Consider the following 24315-nt stretch of genomic DNA (forward strand, 5'->3'; position numbering starts at 1 on the left):
ATCTAAAGCTACATTGTTTTAATGCAGAGAAGAAACTAGGGTCAGCTCTATGTTGATGTGAAATCTCAGGTTCTCTTGTCTTCCCCATTAATCTTTCTCTGAGACCCTCAAAATCTGGCTGATGAAATTCCATGCTTGCTTTGTTCCTTGTGCCACTGAAATTGTCCTTGCATTCTGATTTCTGAGGATGATTTGCCAGCCCTCAAAACATATGCTGAAAATTGGCTACAGACAAGATCTTTGTTGGTGCAAACCCTGTTGTTCCCTTTTTGGAAAAACGCCATGAAGGCTGGCCAAACCCACAGCGTCTGTTTGTGCTTTAAACTGAATTAAATCCAGCCAGTATAAAGCAGATCTATAATCCCTGCATAATTCAAAACTGTTCTACTGGATTGGGTTGGTGTTGCAGAAATAAGATGAAAATGAGGTTACTGTGCTAAATCCTGAGGTGGTCAAAGGAAGATACTGCTTCTCAATGTCCCAAGTTAAAACATACCCCCTCTACACACACACATTATACTGTATAAGTACTTCCTGAAAAACCTAAAATTAGAATTTTAAGGGAGAAAATGTTTAACTCAGTCTTTGCTCTATCACGCAGGGAGTTTTTCACATGGGAAAACATTAAGATTGGTGTCTGCAGGGGGGACAAAAGGTCAGATGGCAGCCACCACTATAGGATTGAAATTTTATGAGCATTGTTACCCATGTAGAAAGGGCAAGGCTTTGATTCCATGGTTGTGGCCACCTTCTTGACCTCTGTCCACCTCCCTGAGGACCTCCCTGATTAAAATGGTTCTCTGCACCTTCTCAATGAAGAAGCTAATTTTACCACTTAATCCATTCCATGCATAGAACGCTGTGTGGTAGGTGGCGGCTGTGTGTGTGTGTGTGTGTGTTATCGTGGCCTGAGTGTGAGAAGCTCTACTTTGCATAATGGCTAAGTAGTCTTTTGGCTTCCATCCATCCTTCCATATGTGTCTTTGCTTCCCACTGGTAAACGGGATTACCTGAGTGTCTTCCAGCTGTCTTTCTCCATGTGATTTTCTGGACCTTCACTTTCAAACGATGCAATAAACAAAGCTGGAGGAGGAGGAGGACAGAACAAGTGATGGCACTGTTGATCAGTTTGTGATGATAATAGTGATGTCAGAAATATGACATTTGGCAACATCATATATATTTTCACATCATTCTATCAAACGTGGCTAGTTCTGTCCTTGTCCTTGTTGACCCCGATCCTGTTTCACTGCAATGGCATTATTGTATTCTTCAATACTAAAACTCCAACAGCAGAAAGGGTAATTCACTAGAAGCTTACAATGCATATATGTGATTTATGCTTAAATTGCTCTGTAGCAATTTAATTCTACATCTCTTCTGTACTTGCAGAAATGGTAAGTGTGAGAGATACAAAGGCAGCTGTGTGAAATTATACTTCTTTTTAAGAATAACCCCCACCCACCCAAAAGACTTGCCTTCTTCACTGTAAATAGGTGCAGTGAGTAGATAGCTCTGAATCTTCCTGTCCTTTTCAAAAGGGCATTCCACCTGTTTCCATGTGACAAAGTCATGGATTTGCCTTGAAATTTCCCAGAACTTCTGCATGAGATCAACACAAATGGAAATCTGATTGGAATAAGTATCACAACATCATGGAATCAAAAGAATCGCTCCCTCAGTGCAGGAATCAAAATTAAAGCATCCCCAAGCGATGGCTGCTTGTCCAGCTTCTCTCAAACACATCCAGTGAAGGAAGACATGAGGGCATGTCCTCTACTGTAGGGCATGGTCAAAGAAGGAAGAATCATGCAGACTTTAAGAAGCAGTTTTAACACAGGAGTTAGGGGTGAGGTACCAAACCTCAGAAACCATGATAGGAACTTTCAGACCTCTTTTGTTAATGAGTTCATTAAGATGGAGCCTTTTGAATGGCTTCTTCCAAGGCTTTTGGCCACCCACACTAAGCTGCTTACACTTGCTGCTTACACCCACACTAAGCTGCTTACACACACTTGTTTTTCAAGATAAACAACTAACTTTAGAGTAAGGAGATAGCCTTGAAGAAATTAGGTGTCAGCTGTTACAAAAAAAAAAAAAAAAAAAGCATCAGCTTACCCCAGAAAGACAGGAGGGGTGAGGAAGAAACTCAAGACTTGCCCACCCAGTCTGTACAAGGGAGGGAAAGAGAAATAGAGTTCTAGTATTGCCTCTGTTGTCTGTCCTGGTCTACCTCAAAGGACTGGTATCAGTCTTAAAAGTCTTTCTACCTGGCATTGAACCTTGCTCTGATAATGGAGAGGGCAAATGATTCCCAGGGCATCCCGCCACCTTCCCTGATTATTGATTCAGTTTCTCATAAAACTAGGAAAACAGTTTCCTTAGTGTTCCCCTGGAATCTGTTTTTCTAACATGACTTAAAGGCCTTTCTCCTGCATGCAGCATGCTGAGATGAGAAAAGACTCTACCAAACTAGGTGTCTACCATCTTATCCCTATTTCTTTTTCTGCATAAATAAAGCTGAAATATACGTTCTGTTCAAAGTACATGGGTACAGCAAAGATCTTAATTTTTAACTACTGATATGCGTCCATTGAAATATACAGCGCAATTCTAAGTGCTGCAATTAAAACATGTAGCATTGAGGCTTAACTGAGATAAACATATCCTTGAGGATAGAAATGCAAACAAAACGAGTATAAAAGTAGTGAACTGGCAACTCGTTTTAGGTAAGACAGTATTTTTTTCTTTTGGCTGGACACTTCTAAAAGTTGCAATATTCATCACATTTATTGCTTGCTGTGTTTTTATTGTACATTGCAAAATGTTACTTACCTTGAAGTTGATCTGTCCATTTGGCAAGTGATTGGTGTGTATCTTATGCAGGAAGTAGATATCTTTAATGAAAAGATTGAAAACAGGGATGACAATCTTCTCCCGGCTGCTGTGTGCCGTCTGAGATCTTTGTGCTGCGCCTTGAAGGGCAGTCCGATAATTACAAAAGTTACTTGATGGATCCATGTGATGCTGTTTTCAAAGAAGAAGAAGAAGCAATTGCTTGTTAGGAGACACTTGAGTGTAAATCATTACATCATTTGTTTGAATCAAGTTACAAAAATCAGGAGGCTGCAAGCTACCATATTTACTGGGGGACCCAACTTCTCTGGATTAGAGATTTAGAGACATCCTATTTCAGGTAGTCCCTGAGTTAAGAACGCCTGATTTAAGGATGATGACCGTAGTTTAGGGACGACTCATAGTTAAGAATGGAGCCTACTGTAGCAAAAATCAGGTTAAATACACAATGGTTCGAGTTAAATAAACAATAGTTCAAGTTCATTACAGAGTACTGCTTATACAGTATTATATAATAATTCTGTTCTGGCTTATGTACAAATTCGACTTAAGGACAGACCTTGGGAACAAAACTCGTTCTTAAACTGGGGACTCCCTGTACTTATAAGATGTGAAAATGATACAATCCCTGCAGAACTCCTTTGAAAGGAAAGTGTATTACTCTAAGATGTTTTGGCAGCTGCCTAACACTGAAAGTGATTCTTCTCTCTAGCAAGATTTACTGAGATGGATGTCATGGGGGTTGCAAGAACTCCAACAACTGGGCTATTTTTAATTTAGACCCAATATATCGCCACATGTGTTAGGTGGAGACTTTCTGATTTTTTTTCCTCCCTTACAATCTTTCTGTGACAGAATGATAAGAGTCTCTTCAATGACAATATGGAAGCTTGCAGCTGGCTGCTTACATAATGTACCCCTAAATCTTTATCATGCTGGGAATTCTCCTATAGCTACGGTCTCTCTTTTCTCAGGGACCAAAGGACAGTGGGCAGGTCTTTGCAACTTCTATGTCTGCTAGGTGCTGCACAAATTTGTATTTGTTTCAAAAACTGAGATAGAAAAAATGTTTAGGCAGCTATTCACTTTCATGCATATTCCTCAATTTACTATTATGTAAGAGTTGGTGCGCGCGAACTGTTTCTCTTGAAGAGCTTTGCACTAAGATGATGTGAAAATTATGTATACTGTACATTTCTGTTCTTGGAAAGGAATGTACTAATGCATAATGATTGTTTTGCTTTAAGCTAATCTGAGGCTCTGGCTTATTCAACAGAATAATAGTTAAATTCCTCTCTTCCTACACTTCCATCCTTCAGATGTTCCTAGACTTCATTGCTTCCTAGCTTTACAATGCTTATGATACTAGGCTTAACTATGTTGGTTGACACAGGCTTAACTTTAACCATACTTAGGAACATAAAGGGAGGGGCAGGAGGACTTGTTTCAGTAGAGGAAGAGAAATCCTTCATTCCAACACCACCTGCCCAAGCCCATCAACATCAAAGACCTGAGATCAGATTGTAACCTGCTATTATCACTGCCACTTGGCCGTGATGCACCAACTTATTGAATTGGGGCAATGGTTTTGTGCGTGTGTGTGTGTTTTGGGAACTGGGGGGGGGGGGGACCCTTTTCTGCCCTCTATTTGCAGCCTGGATTTGGTAGCTGTAATCATGAAAATCAAACAACCTTCTTTAAAACTGAGGGTACTGCTTCCCACATCTGTCATTGCATTGAGTAATGCCATCTAATCAGATGACCATTCTTTGCTGGTGAACATTTCTACCTTTTGACACAATGGGGAGTGGGGAGTGTGCACGATGCTAAAACTATTTGAAAAATCAGTTTTTTGATTCCTGTTTGTGTTAGCCCTTGTGGTGGTGCAACAACAACAACAACAACAACATCAGCCCATTGCAAAAGGCAGCTTTACTTGGAACAGCTTCCATCCTGATACCTTTAACGCCATCCAGCAATAACATCTGCCTGTCCCAGGTTCTTGGGAAGGACTCGATAGGTGGACAAAAATGCCAAATCCAGTCTAAACATCTGGCTGACTGTGTGACCAACCATAATAATACTGTTACTACTCCTTTTATTTTTAGTTTTGTCTGAGATGACTTGCTTTTCTTGAATCCTGATTATAATTCTCCACCAGGTGGCAGACGTGAATGAGGGATGAAGAAGGGCAAGGGAAAGAAAGGCAATGTAGGTGGTCATCCCACTGTCCTTCAACGCCTATCAGCTCCATCCGGTATGGACAATTGTTACAGGTGGGCGGAGGGTCATTCCAGCATGACATGGAAGGTTTTCCTCCCCCCATTCACAGAAAGTTAAGGAAACGAAGTGCTGCCATTAAACTTACTCAGAAAGACAGGCTGCTTTCTTTTCAATCTTGCGGTGTGTTAGCCAATCAGTGCAAACCTGCTTGAATGTCTGATGATGACTGGGGAAATTCTTAAAGCCTGCTTGATTGAAATTGGATTGATTTTAAGATTTGGGAAGAGGGGGATATTCATTACTGTTTCCTACTTGCTCTGCCCCTATCCTTAACTATGAGCAGGGAGTAGTAGTTAAGCCCCTTCTTAAGCGTTTGTGGTGCTACATTAGGGCTTGTCATTGTTTTTTTTTAATGAAATGAATCCCTGGAGTAGAAAATTTTGATAGGATGTGGCAAGGTCTGAAACATTTACCTCTAAAACATCAAATTTTGCTGTTTTTACTTTGGACCATGTTTTCTTTAGCCGGGCTACAGGACTCAAATTCATGCCAGCTGCAGAGAAGAAGAAAAAAAGGATTTTTTAATGCAAATAATTTGCAATATCGCGGCATGCATTTCAAATGTTCTTCTAGCAATAGTGATCTTTCATAAAACTTCACTCAGTACTCTTTTGACTCATGTCAAAGGGAGGCTTCTGCAGATAGGTGGGCTGTCCTAAGCATATGAAACCTTCAGAAGCAAAGGGATTATATGTTCTCAATCCACTCACACCTTGCTGCTTCAGTCTGCGTTCCTCCCAATCCACCTTGACTGCGTTAAGCATTGCAATGCCACAGCATTCTAGCAAAATGAATCTTTTCCAAGCTGATGCCCCAGGCTTCCTTAGAGTTTTCCATAAATCTAGTGCTTTCCCACCTAACGGGGTCTTCCTGGGCCAGTGTTTTCCTCCTTGGCTGTATGCACCATCATCTGTTTTACACTGAGAATAACTTTATCTCTGAACTGTTTGAGCAATGTCCCCCTTTCCTCCCAACTCAGCTTACAACTATGAGGAACCAAGGGCTTTGTACACACACGGACAGTTGAGCAGGGCTCAGTGTGCAAGAAATAAAGGGCTTGTTCTAAACACGCAGCTCAACTGAGATAAAGAACTGTTTGTTTTTGCTCCCAACACAGTTAGTGGGAACTCTCAACGCAAATGAGTTATTGGAAAAATATTTGCATACAGATAATCAGTAAAAAAGAACTAACTTGGCACATGCAACACAAATAAGAAGCTGATACATCAGTTGTATCATGCTGCCTGGTTAATACAACCGAGAGATATTTCTTTTAACTTTTAAAAGTCTTTAAAAACAGCCTGAAATTCCCAGCTTTGACTGACAATTGCTTTTCCACTTGGTTCTTCCTCCTCCCCTGTCACTAAGAGAAGAAATTAACTTCTGGAGGCTTCATTTCCTCACTGTAGGCATAAATGAAGTTCTTCATTTAAGCAGGAGTCTAACCCTGGGGAAGGATACTGGTTGAAAGAGGAAGCTCATTAGATTTATCCTAGGGCTTATATAAGAAATCATGGCTAAGGCATCTAGGGAGGAATGCCTTTGGCAGAAGAAAGTGTGATTTTACAATCCATTTGATCCAGTTTGTTAGAACCTTAGGTGCTTTAAAACTAAGGAGCAATTTGAATTTTAAGTCACTAGGACTCCAGGTGGTATATTTACAAGGTTAGTAAGGAGATTGACCTAAACCATATTTGCTTGGGAGTAAGAGGCACATAATTCAGTGGAATCTACTACAGAGTAAACCTAGATAGGCTTCCTTATATTTGGAACCTTGTCCTCGTTGCACGTTGAAAGCCAGTCAGGACCCCAAACTGATAGAAGGTTTGAATCCATAGAGCAAGATCTGGCGATGGACATGTGGCGTGCCTCGTACAGATGAAACCGGCCATGTACTGCCTCCTGGTGGTCAGTGTAACCACGCCAGATATAAAATAGAGAAATTTCCCCTTCCCCACTCCAAGAGGGAGGGCAGAAACCATGTAAAATTTCACACACATGGGCGTGACTTGATGTAACATCTCTCTCTCTCAGAACCTGAAAGGAAGGTGGACTGTATATAGCATTCTGATAGGTTCAGCACCCCAAGGACCTCTTCCCGTTTCCCAACCTGTTGACATGCAAACGTTAGAAAGATCTACCCCCAACATAGCAGTAATTTCTACCTGCTTATGTGGGGGTAAATGGGACTTGCAACAAAGTACAGAGCACAGGTTTCCAGTCTCTCTGGGTATGTGAACGTGTATGTTTGCGTGAGAGAGAATGGTTGGTGTGTGTGTATACAAACGCAGATGGGATCAGTTAATGTTACAGATGCAGACCTTTACTGTACAGGCAATATTAACCAGTCATTAATTTGATTATTATATTAATATAATTAATTTGATATCATTTTGTCCAAGCTCCCCCCCCCTTTTTACATACATCCTCACATGTACAAGTGTGCCACGTGTACAATTTTTCTGAGTTTTGGGGTGGATGGGAGACTCCAGGATTGAGTTTAATGGGAGTTGTTAATCCTAACAGTTAGCCAGGGAATCTGGCAGTCTGCAGGATTACTATTACTTCTATCTTAGCAGTAGACTCCTAATAAACTACTGTTGTTTTCCTTGCTCATCTCTCTCTTTTTTATCTCCTGCCTTCTCAAGATGGCTTACTTGGAGATGTTCTTTCAGTAAGAGGTCATGCTGATGTGCTAACTAGCAACTTGCACTCTCAGGGAAAGATTTTTATCTACTCAACTCCCATTTTATTGATGCTGTCACACACACTGCTCTTACAGACACCTTACTCACAAATAATGGCCATCATGGAGTTGAAATTCCCAATGTTGAAGCACTCTCTTGCCACATCAATGAAAAATTCTACGATTCTTGTTCGCTGCTTTTTCTTCACAACCTGAAACATTAAAAGGACATTAAATGAGGGGAACCATACCAATGCAACAGAAATATTAATCTAATTCAGAGCCAAAGTATTTGTTGGGAAATCCACAGGATGGATTTCTTTTTTCATGGAAATCTTTAGGCTTCTGCTGTAAGTCAAGTTCCTCCTCCTCTGCCTTTTAGATCGCTGCATGTTGAGTTGTTAGATGCTAGTGATCCCCTGCTTTAGGTATTCAAGGTCTTAAGAAGTACTTATGAACTAGCAAGAATTTAAATAATTTCCTTCTAATCAGGACAAGGAATGCATGAAAAATGTCTCTGGTGAGCTAAATACTGAAAGTATTTAAATATTCTATCCTTCAAGATAGAAATTGCCAAGTACATTGTCCTGAATAGAATTTCTTCTAAAAAGAGAAGATTGTTTTGATCCTATAGTGTTTCATTATGACACCAAGGAGCCATAATCCAACTTTTTAAGTGTCATACTTGATATAGAATATATTCTACCCTAAAACAAAGCATTACTTGCTTCAAATATGCAAATAAATGAGACCAATAAGCTTAAAAGCTGATTTGATTCTCCTTAATTACAGCTGCTGTTGAATTTAGGTTTGGATTATCTCCTGATTACATACTTTATCTCATGAATCCCGCAAGGACCTCAAGATGATATTTCCTCCCAACAATGCTGTTAGGTCAACAATGACAATTATCCTTTAATATACCTAGATTTTTTTTCTGCATTAAATATGGGCAAGGAAGCTATGTGCAATTAGCTGAGAGCGAGCCAAAAGTCAGGCAATGAATTCTGACCATTTTGGCTGTCTGATATCCAGAGACAATCAAAATGATATACATGATGCCTGGATATCTACAACAAGCGCTTGATTTTCTCTGCTATTTTGTTTTTTTAAGATTGCGGCCTGAGTGGTAGGTGTTAGAGTGAAGCAAAACTCTACTGCCTCGTCTAGTTCCAAAGGAGCAAGGAACAAGAAAGCTGTGTGTCCTGCTGATGACATCTCACTGTGAATTTCATAGTGATCTCCCTCAGTGGTTCCATGTAGATGTTGAAAAGTACAGGGGATAAAACTGAGGCCAGTGAATTTCCATGAAACTGATTCTTGTTCCTTTTTTTGCTTGCCACTAGAGTTAAAATCTCACATCCAAAGTGTTTTTGCCCACTGCGGATGTAATCGGTAGGTGTGATATCCTTGTGATTATGGCATGGGTACATAAATTCACAGAGGTAACTGTCAGCCCTCTATCAATGACCCTTATCCTAACCCATTCGTGGGGAGAAAAAGGAACAAGAGTCTTGCAATCCCCTCTAGTACCATGTCCTGGAGATGGGCATCTTTGTGTGAATGGAATTGTTTTGAGGATGTTCCACCTGCACTAAGTTTGGAGAACCTCTGGGGGAAAATTTCATGCTCGGTATTATTGAAAGCTGTCAATAGGTCCAGGACGGTCACCGGGGTTGCACTCTCTCTAACTTCCCAATGGAATTCCTTGCTATATTTCTTCATTACTTTTATTGATAGTGGATTGTTGCTGGTTTGGCTTTTAAGAGCTTGCTTACATTTTCTGCAGAACTGTCTACGAGAGGAGGTTATGCTAAGATGCCTTGCTCTGCTCTGATAGATTTCTAGGAAAGAAATTTGCTTATATAGTAGAGTTCCCCAAGGTATCGCTTTCTATAAATAAGGGTTCCATTGCATGATTCTATTTAACAGTTTTTGGAAACAAAAGACACGCCAGCTGTTTTCACTGGCTTGTTCCTCCCCTGATCAAATGGTTTCTATACTGATCTGTTGCTATGGCTTTTCATTTTCCTATCAGTTGTTGACATGGGTTAGAAATCCCAGATGGTTTTGGTGTTGATCTATTTTTTTTTAATCATTATTTTTACAGAGAAGACCCATTTTTTAAAAAGTATTTGTAATATTCTCTAGATCAGGTTTTCATCATTTTAATAAAGCTGTTCAAGCTACAGCAGGAATTAGTTGGACATGCTAAGCGTCTCGATGCCTGTTCCCCATAGACACAATATTTATTTGAAGAATTTGTGTGGCTACTTATTTTACTCTGGGCAGCTAACAACAACACACACACACAAATAATAACAAAACCTCTGTCAACAAAATGCAAAACAAAACTCTGCAATAATCATATCAATGCACCATAACAGACCATAATATCAAGGCACAATAATTGACTGGGGGAAGAGCAGGTCCTAATGGCTCTTCCACTTCTGTTTATTGTACAGAGCTTGGAAAGAGGCACAGGCGATTCAAAAATATTGAAAAACTATTTTTAAAGTTGATCTTTGCAAGCAGCTTTAGCAAAATAAGCTTTATGGCAGCTATGGGAACTATAGCACTCTGTTCTCGAATATTGTACCTTCTTCCTAGTAGCTTGTCTCAGGGCTACGGTGGTTCACATGATCAGACACCCTCTGGATAGAGTTGCATTCTGGCTTGTGTGGACTCCATAACCCAAGCTGGACTTGAACCACACATTTCCCCCCTGTCTTCAGTGTTTTTTTAAATCTATTTTTTTGGGGGGGGGTGGGGGGCTTCACGTCAGTCTTGACTCCTGATCGCTGGCCCAACATCACCCAACCCAAAGTCACCCAACTGGTTGCATGCAGCTTCATGTCTTCGGCAGGACTACAACTTTCAGTCTCCCAGTTTCCAGCCTGATACTTTTATCTAGTACCCAAAATGGGTTCTTCTCCTTCACATAGCTTCATGGTATTGTACTACATCAGAATAAGCAATGTTTGAGAGATCAGAGTATTATAACTATTCCTTTTGACCTTTCAAAGTAACTGGATGATATCACGAGAAAGAGGCTTTCTTAGGGTTTTTGTTTGTTTCTTTTTTTGTATGATTTGTGGGTGCTTAAGGATGGAATTGAGAGCAGAAGACTTATGACAGGCAAGGTACTTCTGTTCCCATTCTATTCTCACAAAATAGCAAATATAGCTCAGCGTTTTGTAACTGATTCTTGGCACCCAAATGGCCACGTTTTGGAACTGCAATTTGTGGCTTTTTTCTAGAGGTTTTTGCCTTTTGAAGACTCTTACTTTTGAAGGAGAAAGAAAATCATGCCACTGAAATTCCAAATTTTGGCAGCCCAATCGCAGGGGATGGGAAGAGCAAATTCCCCCATTGCATGTAATTTAAAGGTCACCCTTTCTTGCACTAATATTACACGGTATTGCACTGCTCCAACCTCATGCAATATTGAAGCAGTGTATGATAATAGCAATGAAGCTGAAACTTGCTGCTTGGAAAACAGGCAAACCATGCCTCAACTCTCCAGCATGAATCAGGTCTAAGTAACCCAGGGAACAGCACAGCAAAATGAAGTAAGAAAAGCAGATTTAAGGTCAACAAAATGTTCTGCTAACTTTGGAACCAATTACCCTCAAAACAGAGACACTGAACTGGTGAGTAGCACATCCATGACCCAGTTCCTTTCTCCTGTGGATACTTGCCTTACAAATCTCTGTTGCCACCAACATACTGAGGCAGTTAAACCAATTATCGTAGGCCTCAAGATTGTAGGTCTTGGTAACATCACTTCGGCACTGAAAAATTAAACACCTGCTGTTAGGCCTGAGTCAAAAGGATGACGCTGCTTCCAGTAAGTCATCAGCACTTCTACACAAGTAAATCCAGCTTGGATTTATTTTTAGTTTCTTTCAAAAATAAAGATGGGTGTCTTCTAAGAAGAAAACTGCTTTTAGGAGATCTCGAGAGTGTGAAGCTGTGATAGGATTCTCCCAGTTTAAATGGCCACCTCATGTATTTTTTTGGTAATTTGGTTGAAAGTGTTCAGTCCAACTAGAAAAAACATTATTTCTCAATTTTTGGCACATGTAAGATGTGATGTCACCCTTTTAACAAAGAATGGCATATTCGGAGTAGTGAGGCATGTAAGAATACAAACATATCCCAATTTTATGGAACGCTTTTACTAACCAAACTTGTCACCACTAAAAAAACAAACCCTGCCCCTCTTTATACAATTCTGAACTCTTAGTATAAACCCTGATTTGGAAAATTTCACGTAAACGTTCTCAAAGGGGCAAGTGTATCTGAGCATTATCATTGTGCAAGGAGGAAGGAATTGTCTCACTGCTTTCCAGATTTAAAAGAAAAGATGAAAGATTCATTGCATAAACTCTGCTACTCGTATAATGGATGTAGAGCTGAAATCTAAAATTAGTTGTTCTTGCCTAGACTATGCATTTCCTCCCTTCCTGAGATAAGAGTTGATTTTACCCTTGAAGCAAGGCTAAACATGTAGCATTATAAAGTGCTTCTTTCCCAGAGTCTTTGGAGAATACAATTCAAGGTAAGTAGCTCTTCTGTGAATTATGACATTTAATCTCCCAATCTGATATGACATCCCAGGAGAATTACTTGGCGTCTGGATTTTGTAATTGCTAAATTGCAGGAAAAAAACTGTTACGTAAATTGCCTGCTACGTCTTCTCCCTGCCACACATAAGGACTCCCTGCTCATAAATAAGACTATGGGGATATCTAGCAATGTATAAGCTGCATTAAGCATGGTCCAAAAGAAGGAGAGTAGCATGTTTTGCTGTTAAGCCTGGATTATAGTTAGAATGTCCTGGATGTCTCAACTGGCAAGAAGAACAATGTATTTATACTTCCTTATCTCTCAGGAAGCAAAGATAGAACTTTTATCAATAGGGTAGCTTGTTTAATAGAAACAGATGCCCCCAAATCATTGAACTAAGTGTCTATGTCCTTGGAACCATTAACTACGACTGTAATATTCCACTCTCAATAGAACAAATTGCATGCCACGTGGCCCTCATGAGCTGGCCTTTGTCACCATTCATATGTAAGTCTCCCATGCTATTTAGCTGGTTAATCTTTCTATTTCCCATGTCTGCTTCATTCAAATTTTATAACCCACCTTGTGGTTATCCAGGGAGTCCATGTGGCTGACTATTTGCATGAGGTCTTCTGGATAAATGTTGCTTACTCTCTCCTAAACACAGAAAAGATGATCAAGATTACAATTACATAAAGAAGAAACTAAGGCAAGGTTAATAGGTGTGCTTTTCGGTCCAGTTCTTAATTAAAATTCATTATTAGTTATTAACTTATTTCAGTTCTCTGACAGAAACCTTGGACTTGGTGAAGGAGAAAATCCTTCATGCGGTTTTTGTCAATCATCCAGTGAATGTTCGTTCTTCTATAACCTCTATTCTGTGCTGTGGAATGGGGCAATTTTATTTATTTTATTTTAATTTACTGATATGATTGATATCCTGAAGGTTTTAATATTTTTCTTCTTTTTAACCAGCGGGGCTAAATTCAACTGTTTAATTTTAATGGAGCTGCAGTTAAAAATGAAGTATTTTAAATGAAGTACAAATTTTAAAAATACAACAATAAAATAAACATGTAAAACACATTTAAAACCACAACCTCTTTAAAATTCTAGGAAGTAGGTTAATCATTCTATCCAGGCTGAAGGATGCAAATAGACGGAAGCATAGATAAATAACCGTTGCCTGAAACTTAACAAGATTGCTGAAAAAGCTACAAAGGGTTCGTTATCTAGATAAGCCTTGCCTATCCCTGGATAAGGGTAGAAGACCATATTGGCTAGGGATGTTACCTAAAGTAGGTAAAATTGATCTGGAGGATTAGGGTTGGGTACAATTTGGGATTCTTTGTTTTATAATATGTTTCCATGCCATGTTAAGGGAGTCTCATAGTTTTGAAGTTCTTCTAGCCTCTAAAATAACTTGAAGTTGTATTTATGATTCTTTGATAACTGTGTTCACAGGAAACCCTGCGAGATGGTTTGCACCTATTGAAATTACTTGTAGCATATTAAAAAAAAAGTATGGTAAATCAGCCCAACACCTATGCTAGAGCGGCAGAAAATATTAGCAAAGTAAAAATATGCAACTATATGAACATGGAGCAACACATTATTTAAAACCTGGCATTTTTTACTTGCATTGGCTTAGCTTTTTTTCATACTACAAATGTTTGAGATGGAAAGAGATGGAAAGTGACAAGTTACATAAATACACTTTTGGTATTTTTAGTTCTGGCAAAGTCGTCATCTGCACTTGTGCCCTCTTCCTCTCCTCTTTGAATAGTCTTTCTAAAACAGCTGGTCTCGAATCTGAAAATTTGGCAGGTGCGCACTTGCAACATCATTAAACAAGAAAGGACAAGCCAGAGCTCACTCACCAGTTCAATGTGCGTTAGCTGCTGTGCAAGGACCAGTGGGTCACCACAAACACTCAGAATGTCCTTTTGTGACGATTGTGGCTTAGTTTTAAGGATCGTGCCTTTGTCAGTCACAGGTTGGCGAAACTTCTCTCGGATCTCTTGGTACTGATTGCGGGCAGCGAGGGCCATCAGCAGATCCTGCGTCATCTGGCTGATGATCTTCTTGACTGTTCCATTTTCCTAACCCATGAAACAGAATAGTTTTTCTTGTTGACTGAGAACAGGTAAATTATTCCTAGGCAGAAGAATGCTTAAAAATTGCAGATGCAGAGTCTAGAATTCAACGTCTAGCAAGCTTTTTTTTTTTTCCCCCTGTCAAATTTGCTTAGGGTTTTCTGGTGAATGAAGGCCACCACCACGCACCTATGGGTTCTCATAGCTGAGAAATGTTCAAGGACTTCAGAATTACTGCTTGCATCCTCCCCTAACTAAGTCATAGTGCTGCGTTATATTTATAGCTGAAGTTTCTCTTTTCAGAGCACATAGCAATAGGGCTTCATTATCACACAAGGAAGGATGTAATACTTAACCAACTTCAAGAAGGCTGCAGAGTGGTTCTGCAGCTGGCCATGAATTTGCTAAATTTGCTTTTACGATAGCTTTGTTGAGCTTGATGCAAAGATGAACTTTGGCTGTTGACCATGGTTATTTTTGTTTTAAATTGCTTGTATATTGGTCTTTAACTTGTTTTTATTGGATTGTTGCTTTAACGGTTTGTTTTAGCTGTTGTGAGCTGCTCAGAATCATTTAGGTGAAATGGCAGCTATACAAATCAAATCAAATCAATCGATCAATGCTCTTCTTTGACGGTCTGGCAAGGTGTGTGGAACAGAGAAAATGTAGGACTTACAGCAGAAAACTCGAGCCTCTCTCCAGATGGATGGAAGAGCATGGGGAAATCCCAGGGGTAGTCGGCTACTTTGGAAAGTGAAAAAACAAAACCCCTCTCTGGAAGGAGGCAGCAGGAAAGCCTCTCTATATTTTATTGCTGCCAAGGAAAACAATCCAGATAGTCCTCAGGAGCTGAGCTTTTTTGAAGGAGTCTTTTAGGGGTGATCTGAAGCAGGTAATGCATATTTTGTTAATATTTTGAAGTAAAAGAGTGACCTGTTGACTTGAAAGTTGAAATGGAGCCCGTGCATGCACAACTGAACATGCATTGGATCTCTCTGCATGATCTCAAACGTTCAAGTTGAGGTTCCATTTCATTCATAGAGTTCAGAGGGAGAGAAGTGTCTGTGACTTTCCCTCTCCCCCTATACTTAAGACCACACCAGTCTTAAACTTCCTTACTTGAAATCAGCTAGGCTGAAATCAGTGGGCCTTATTTCTCAGAAAACTGGAGTTTCTTTTACAATTTGTGTTTGCAAGAATATTAAGCTAAAACTAGAGACTTAATATGGGATGCAACATTTGCACTGAATATGGGCATTCCTGCCTTAATTTTTTTTCTTTATATTACACTGCTAAGGTGCAAGACGGCAGCATTCATGTGACATTTTTAATCTGGTTACCCAATTTAACCTATGTTCTGAGTTCACACAACAGCTTGCACAAAAAACTAACCCAACAGACTAGGTTTGCATATCACAGTTAGCAGAAAAATGCTTACCAAGATTACCTCTAGTTAGGTTCTGCATGTTGCATGCCTGTATCTGCTAAGGCTTTACCTGACCTGGTTAATAATGTGATGTGAATATAGTTACTCAATAAGGATGGATAAAAGGGATCCTGAAGGAAGAATTCTTACACTTATGTGTACATATTCACAGGTAAAAGAACCATTATCAATTTCCTTTTGCCCTCAACACTCCAAAGGTATTCAAGATATAATTCTTAGATTGTATGTCATATCTATACCAGCCTAAAGATGGGAAAATCGTAAGTCTACTGCTGCTGCTAGCAAATATTCAGAACTACATTAATATTCAGCTTGTTCTGTGACCTGGTTAACTTTCAATAATAACTAGGAAGGGAGATTAACTTCCTGAGTGTTAACACCCAAGGAACTGGCCAGTCCCAGGTATGATTGTATAGGAATGACAGAAAAGTTACCACATCAAGCTGCTTAATTTTTAATTTTTTTTCACTAGTCAAACTGGTTATCAGTGTAATACACAGCCTGGTTTAAGTTCTTCTATAGAAAGGCATTTCCCACCTTCCATCTTGGAGATAAACTCTAGCTTCATACTGAGGTCTAACCAGTTACGGCATTGTTGTAACAGGAGGATTAAGGTACATTCTCCTTGATGATGTAGATGTTAACTCCTTGTGTAACTTAATTGGTATCTCAAAAACCTGGTAATGAACCTTGGTAAACCCTTTTATCCTGCCTGCGTAGGTCTGAATGCTTCTTGAGGTTAAGCATTTCTGCCCAGAACGAGACTTGAAAGAACAAGCCGATACAATAATACACTTCCTTGTTCCTAAGATCTCGGGCACATGCTGTATTTTTGCTTACTTAGGCAGGAAGAACGACAACAACAACATGTCATACTAGGGACTCCAGGACAAACCCAGCTGATGTTAGCACATCAGCATTTTTTTTTTCCAGAGCATCAAAAAAAGATTAGAATAAGAGAAAGCCCTTTTAAAAAAATTGCTTGGGGTGTGTGTGTGTGTGTATGTGTGTTTTTCCCCCCTTCAATCCAAGCACATAAATTTAAACACAAAAGGAATGGCAAGTGGCAGTGGGGAAACTCATGTATTGCTTCACACGATCGTTGGCTACTTTGGCTGAGAAGACAGTTTTGCTGGAACCAACACGGGGCTGGATCAAATCATACGGTGCTGTTTTAGATAGCAAGCAGGAGAAGAGACAGCATTCCTAAAGCATCTGATATAAAAACAAAACTATCCCTGCAAAGAGCAATTGAAAAACCCAATCATCTCAAAGAGGAAAGATCCATCTTAAATCTTCCCCTATTGGGCTAATTTGCCACTTGCAAAAGGTGCACAGACAGGAGCATTCAACAGTTCGGATCCTCTTTCTGCAGCTTTGAAGGGCTAAATTCCATGTATTTCTGCTACTCCATATAGCAAGGATTCACATCTATGTCCCTGCGACTCCCTGAACAACTGTTTTTTGGGGGGGGATGTATGCCAGCAAGACCTAATGTTTAGTTTTGGCCTGAATAGCATGTTTCAGAGGGCCATTTGACATTCATCAGTGAGGGGCCCATTGGAATTAATGGCCCATGGCTTTAACCTGAAAAGTGCAGAGACCTGGATTAATGGCTTATCTTTCCCACTTTGGAAGTAAGCCTGGGGCATTACGTATATCAGTGGGCGGTTGTTCTTCTACAGGGCCCCAAGACCCTGAGCAAACTTATTAGGGCTGTGCAATGCTTCAGAGTTGAAGGCAAAGAGGTGTTTTGGGATCTGCAGAGGTGTGGAGGTGGCGCCCGTCTGCCAGATGCTCTGATCTTGGCAGGATTCACCACCTTGCCTTGAATCTGAAGCGCTGCTTCACAGTCCTAACACACATCCTCCTTCAATTTTAAATATTTTTAACGAATTTGTGATTATGATCCTGTTGCTCTCTATTTTGTAGAAAAATCATGTAATTGTCTTTATAATAGAGTTCATTATTAAAATAATAATAATTATAATAAAAAAAAGGAACAGGTCCGTACAGTAATCCTGGTAACATTACAGAAGTGGCTTTCCACTGCTTGGTTTTAGGATGCTTCTGAGTTTCCAGTGGAAGCTACAATCTTAGAATCTCCTATTGGTCTCCCATCCAAACACAACCACTTCCAACCCTGCTTAGCTTTTCACTACCACTTGTCTATTGTCACCTCCCTGGGCCTTTTTACGATACCTTTTCTTTAATCAGACGTAACCTCACCCACTGGAGACACATTTGGAAAAACAGCAAATTAAACCTGACTGCAAAAGAAAACAAGCGTTTTCTTCGAGCATACGAGTTTTGAAAGTATGTGTCCGCACATGTTTCTAATAATCAACAGGATGACCTTCACCATCGCTTCTAGCCCTCAGGATGTGACATTCAAGTAAACAACTGTGCTGACGAATTGGAACGTGTCTGGCTGACAATACTTTTAATAGTTAAGTGTCACCTTTAATCATCAAAGGTGCTCACTGCTTTACAGCTGTTCTTTTTTTTTTTAATAAGCAGATACTCAATTACTCTTAGAACTTTATGACCAGTCTCAAAATATATGATTTATTATTTATTGTCCTTATTATCTTTACATTTTGCATTACTTAATAGTGGGGTGCAGGCTTCAAAAATGCTTCACAACATTCATTGAAGCCGCCTGACCTGCTGGGGCAGATCTGCTTAGGACCAAAAAAAAAAAAAAAAAATTAAAGAGTAGATTCTTCAAAGCAGCAGCCAAAAGTTGGGTTGCTTTAATGAATTGCAAAGAGGCACATAAGGTCTGAAGCCCTTAGTGTGCAGAGAAAGATTGCTGGCAAAATCTTGCCCCAATGTCTTCCCTCCTAAAGGGAGTGTTGTTGTTTTGAATTGTGGCTGCTGTTTTCCCCATTTCTAGTTTCTTCTTTGTTTGATGCCTACTAGGAAGGGAAGATTAAGGATCCACAAACTAAATTCTATTTAGAATTATCAGTTCGAGCTCCTCTCTTGGAAGTGAATGAACACTAAAGCAGCAATAGTGAGTTAAGTAGCGGTCGCGGGGAGGCTGTTTGCTTTCCAGAAATGAATGGAAGAGAATGGCGAAAATCAGACCACGAGATAGGGCTGTATTCCCATCATAAATAAATAAATTGTTGCTATCAAAAGAAACACATGATATTACTTTGGCAGCCGATTTGGTGCATCAGGGCTAAAAGAAAAAGCATTCTTGAAAAGGGGAGGGGTAAGCTTTTCTCCTCTAGTTTTGCTATGTTTTTGCTCTGCTTTGGATTTGGAAGAGGAAAATGCTTTGGAAAACATGGATCTGCACATAAAGACACTTCAGATCCGAAGTGCTCCACGTCCCAACTGTATTGGGTGAATTACGGTCAGCAGTTGTTCTGTCTCAGTGCTGCCTAAGAAATAAATCTATTCCTACCAATAATTTTTCTTGCTTTGACAAGTTAATACATGGGTTGGTAGCAGTGAGCATTTTTAAAAATCCTTTTTCACCACTCATTCTTTTTTCTTCCTTACCTCATCACACTGTGTGATCCTGTGAGCAATTTCCTTTAGCTCCTTCATAGATTTCTCATCCTGGAAGTCATACGGAAATGTTTCAGTCCATTCTTTCAGAAGCTGGATGATCTTCGCTGCAAAGGCCTTGAGCTTTGCCTAAACGAGAACATGGGGCAGTTAATCAGTGAACCCGAAATCTTCCCAACTCTGAATTTTTGGTAACTTGATGGGGTTGTTCAGCGCCAAATCTTTGAATCGTCAATTAGAGGAAGGGAGAATTAAAACAAAGGAAAGGTTACATTTATATCATGCTAGAGCCTAAGCCGGTCTTTTAAATCAGCTTTGTTTCCAAATTTGTTTATAGCGAGAAAGATTGTAGGTATGTATAAATGCTTATCACAGCGTCCTCCCAACACCCTGAGTCAAAAGAAAACCCTGTAGCTCAAAGACGCATGAAATTCAATCTGACACGCCAAGTATGGATTTGAAAGGCTCATGTCTAAAAGCCCTGGCAAATCTAAGTGCTATTTTACATGCCTAGGAAGAATGATCCTTGGGGCTGTCTTAAGTTTTTCAGCTTCTCTAAAACCAGTACAAGTATCAGACTGGTCCCTGAGTTGAACTGGGTGACAGTTTCTGTGTTGCCAAATGCGACTGTGCATTTTTTGTAAAACCAGAGATTGAAAGGCACCAGTCACATGCAGTCTGGGTTGGGGGCCTTGAACACCTTCAAAATTCTGGTTTTTAATCTGGAGAAGGGGGAAAAAACCCAATATTAAATGCATGGCTTGAGGTCAATCATGTGAATTATATTTATGGTGAATTAAGTTTAAATGTCAAAGAGATCAAATCGAATTTAGTTTTTGCCTTAATTCCATACTCCTGTGAATGGACCTCTCCAGCACACCAATCACTGGTTGGCCAAGGTGGGACGGGAGAATTTCTTGGCCTGAAGAAAACTGCACAGGCCTGCCCTGTGCAATCAAATATAGAGGGAGATAATTCCTCCAGCTTTGTTGCACATTAGCCTTCAGAGAGGCTCAGATTTCAATGGGACATTGTTGGAGAGAGCTGGAAATACCCTTCCTTAGTTACTGAGTCTGCCAACCATGTACTGGGGGTGGGGACTTCCTATAGTGCCTCCCCTGCCCTTACTCACAGGGCATTTTGTTCATTGCTCCTAGTGCCCATTGTTGTCATAATTTCATCCTGTTTCTTTGTATTACTATGGATGGTTTGAGTATTAATTGAAAGCTAGTTCTCGGGAATGGGAAATGCTTAAATGCTTGTTCTAAGAGGGAGTGGAGATATTTCTTTGAATGAAGCTGTGAGGAGTAGGGATTTCCTTTGTTTACCCTTCTGATCAAATCAGCTGAAAAGTTCATGACTGTTTCTCTCTTCTTATAAAGGGGAAGGAAAAGGGGTTGTTCCTTCTGTGATCTGCACCCTTGCCTGGGAATTTAGAGAGTCCAGCTGATGCCAAACAGTCCAACTCCTCTTCAGGAGAAAAAGGAAGATGCTTTGTTAGAATTTCCTCTATCAGAAAATGCTTGGCCTCAGTTACGTTTCTGCTTTTTAAAAAAAAAAATCCAGAAATTCTTCATTGAGTGAAATTCAATGAAATTCTTCACGGGAAAAGGTTTTTTGAGTGAGACTCCGAACGTAACTCAGGTTTTTGTCACTTTGTGGAGACATCCATGTGGTCTTTCTGGCAACAGTATGGAAAAGATTTACTGATCCTACCTATTGAGATGTTCCTAAGACATCCCAGCTAATCAGCCTACAAGATTGGTGTTCTCAGCTAGGTTAGTTGCCTCCTGCTGAAACACAGGAAACTTGGGGATTTCATTTATAATTGCCCAAATTGAAATTCTGAGAAATTTCAACCAATCTCTCACGTAACAGGATGAACCTCATCTATATGTCCTTTCGTCCTAAGGGGGTGGCTACAGGGAGCTTGCTTCTCCTTCCTTCTTGTGGCACCCAAAGCTCTTGATTTTGGGTGACATCAACATCAACAACAACAACAACAAAAAAAGGACCTAAAACTCCTAAAAAACCCCAAAAGTTGTATGCCTCTTTGCTGAGGCAGTAAGAACATACAAAGGGAACATCAGCTGGATATGGAGGACTTTGTAGGGTTACAGGGTGGTAAGGAAGGAGAGAGTGGTAGAACATTGTCCAATCACCTTGTTTGCTTCTCCTAAATTTCCAGGGATCAAGTTAAACAGAGGTACTTATCTCTTTCTTTCACCCTACCAGTGTATGCAGCTTCTAGTATTTTGGTTGATCTTAAAAAATCTTTTCAGAGTCAGACTTCATTAGTGATTGGACGGGGTACACAAGACTAGACCACGGAGGAGGAGGAGGAGGAGGGCAAGAGGGAGGGAGGGAGGGAGGGAGGGAGGGAGGAAGGAAGGAAGGAAGGAAGGAAGGAAGGAAGGAAGGAAGGAAGGAAGGAAGGAAGGAAGGAAGGAAGGGCAACTGAGATTGTTCCCAGGAAAATAACACAAATATGTCCATGGAATCACCTGGAATCCAGGTCAGTTCAAGGAGTTGTTACCTGAAATACCTGTTCCTTCTGCACTTGATGACTGGAAGATGAATATTAAGCCAATAATATCCATTTGCATTTGTAAAATAGCTTCATGTTACGTGTAAATATGATGGGAGACATTGCCTTGAAATATATCAAACTCTCAACTGGGACCTGACATTTAAGAACAAGTCAGGGGTTTGTTCCAGATTTTGTAACAAATCAGTTGCCATAAGGAAATGTTTTAAAACAATTCTGTTTGTGTATAACAAACAGGAAGTGTGAAGATACTAACAGATTCCTCCATGTTAACTGTCTGGGATATATGCAACCCAGCTACCATTCATGTATGTTTTAATGTTCTACTCTTTCAGCAATCATATTGATTCTAGTTTAATATTATATTATGGTTGTTTCCTAAGTAAGATGGATTTTTTTGTTTTCTGTTTAGCATTCTTTGGCAGGGTTCACAACCCACTGAATATGTTATAAAGCTGGGGATCTGAGATTTCTACTTGTCAAATAAACCAGCAAAAACCTCCCAGGTTGATTTTAACAGCACTAAAGTTTGTTTTTAATCTGCCATCTTGTGATTTGGAACATTTTCTTTGAGATTTCGCTAGTTGCTGGTGACATTAATACAGGAATGATAAATAGTTTAGCACATAACCACAACATGGGACTTCTTGCCAATGTTTCTACTCACACGCTATCAGCCAGCTTTGATTTTATAGAGCGTTTATGCTGATATTTTATAGCTGTGCGAGGTGTGTGTGTAAACCTTCACTATTTTGCATCCTAGTCGCTTTTGATTGACATTCCTACTGATTTTTCAAAATTCAGGATTAAGGAAAGATCACTGTGCTGTTGATTGAAACCTGTAGATTTTGAAAGGTGAACTTTTTTATTTTTTGGACTGGAAGAGCTGAGAGAAATCCAAGAGGCTTTTCTGTATCCCATTTCAACATTTCAGCAGGAACATTCAAAGTCTCAATAGGAAGAGACATCAGATATACCTGTTAAGTTTTGCAATTAGTTTTTCCCTCTCTCCAGCTAATGAAAATTTATATTCCAGTTCTCTTCTTCCTTAGCTTTTGCACAGCTTCTCTGTTTCTAGTCCTTTCTTGGAAAGCATGTCCAAAAGGTCCAACATTGCTCCAATATATCTTAGCTCAGGATGATTAGGTCTGGTTTAAATGTTAAAAAGTAAAGTCTCCTTTGAGTTGACTGTGAGACATTGTGACTGTGTGAGTGTGCCTGTGCAGTTTTCTTAGCAATAATATGGAAATGTTTTATTATTGCCTCCAGAAGGTTTTTAAACTTCGTAGTCTGGCTTAACAGCCCAGGGAAGTCCTGATGGTCTCTCATCAACATACTAATTAGGACCAACCCTGCTTGGCTTATTGAAATGAAACCTAAATTTTTTCAGTTTCAATTTATTATGATCAAATACCAGTCAGTAAACCAGAGTTTATTTCATTGTCCTTCTAGGTGTTCAAGGACAAAATACACAACTCTTCCTTTTCCAGCTTATAGATTTGGCTTTTTCACTGAAGCTGCAGCATTGGTCCAACTATTGTAATCTCCTAGAGGGTAGGTGGCCAAACTGGGCCCCCTTTTTGTGGCCCTCAAGGTGCCCTTTGGCCATAATTGCTGAAAACTGACGGCGCTGCTTCCTGCCACTTTCAGAAGAGGAGCGAATGAAAACTATAACACGAGCTCTAAAACAGGCAGATCACAATTAAACACAGAGAAAACACCCTGAGTTTTCCCCAGACCCATTCTGTTCCACACGTGTGATGTGCTATCCTCCAAAAGTGGTGATTCCCTTGGCTACCAAAGGATGCCCATTAGAGTGCCCAGTTTAAATGTACTCTGATGCCAATTGCATGATACCTGAAATGTGGCTGTATGCAGTGGCCTCTTTAAAATCAGACATAAGGAAGGTTAAGTGGTATACATACATACCATCCATACGCATTATCATATTTTAATTATGTTTATATTATTTTATATGTTAATCAGGGACACATTATTTGATGGTGCGTCTTGACTGCTGACATGGCGCATTTGGCCACAATATTTAGTGGTGGTGTCACTGGAATCAGAAAGTATAAGTGCTACACTATAATATTTTTATTTATTATGCACTTATGCATGTGCATAATTATAGGCCCAGAGAAGAAATGTGAAGTTGTTAAAATGGATCATCTTGCTCCCCAAATACTGTACATTATGTCTGTGCAATTCTTTGATTCAGGAAGTGCTTCTGAAGCATGAACTATGCTGTGGTGCGTCTGCCACATCTTAAAGTAACCACATCTTTTCCAGGGGGTGCACC

The 24315-nt window shown here is 39.9% G+C and overlaps 1 protein-coding gene and 1 long non-coding RNA gene across 2 annotated transcripts in view; one reads left to right on the plus strand and one right to left on the minus strand.

The window, feature by feature from the left end:
- RASGEF1A (RasGEF domain family member 1A) overlaps nucleotides 1-24315 on the minus strand; it is a 47370-nt gene that overhangs the window by 5140 nt on the left and 17915 nt on the right. The window contains exons 4-12 of the mRNA XM_007420744.4: nucleotides 19457-19594; nucleotides 14278-14499; nucleotides 12980-13054; nucleotides 11527-11619; nucleotides 7935-8037; nucleotides 5553-5632; nucleotides 2836-3027; nucleotides 1479-1602; nucleotides 1011-1083 (exon numbers count right to left, since the gene is read on the minus strand). Of these exons, the coding sequence (XP_007420806.1) occupies nucleotides 1011-1083; nucleotides 1479-1602; nucleotides 2836-3027; nucleotides 5553-5632; nucleotides 7935-8037; nucleotides 11527-11619; nucleotides 12980-13054; nucleotides 14278-14499; nucleotides 19457-19594 (1100 nt within the window). The remainder of the gene's footprint in view (nucleotides 1-1010; nucleotides 1084-1478; nucleotides 1603-2835; nucleotides 3028-5552; nucleotides 5633-7934; nucleotides 8038-11526; nucleotides 11620-12979; nucleotides 13055-14277; nucleotides 14500-19456; nucleotides 19595-24315) is intronic.
- LOC148216922 (uncharacterized) overlaps nucleotides 1-24315 on the plus strand; it is a 49299-nt gene that overhangs the window by 1321 nt on the left and 23663 nt on the right. The window lies entirely within an intron of this gene.

The sequence above is a fragment of the Python bivittatus genome, unplaced genomic scaffold (genome assembly GCF_059951505.1).
Source record: "Python bivittatus isolate LINGU-HERP-01145 unplaced genomic scaffold, Pbiv_v1 ctg000050_np1212, whole genome shotgun sequence".
In the NCBI taxonomy this organism is placed as follows: domain Eukaryota; kingdom Metazoa; phylum Chordata; class Lepidosauria; order Squamata; family Pythonidae; genus Python; species Python bivittatus.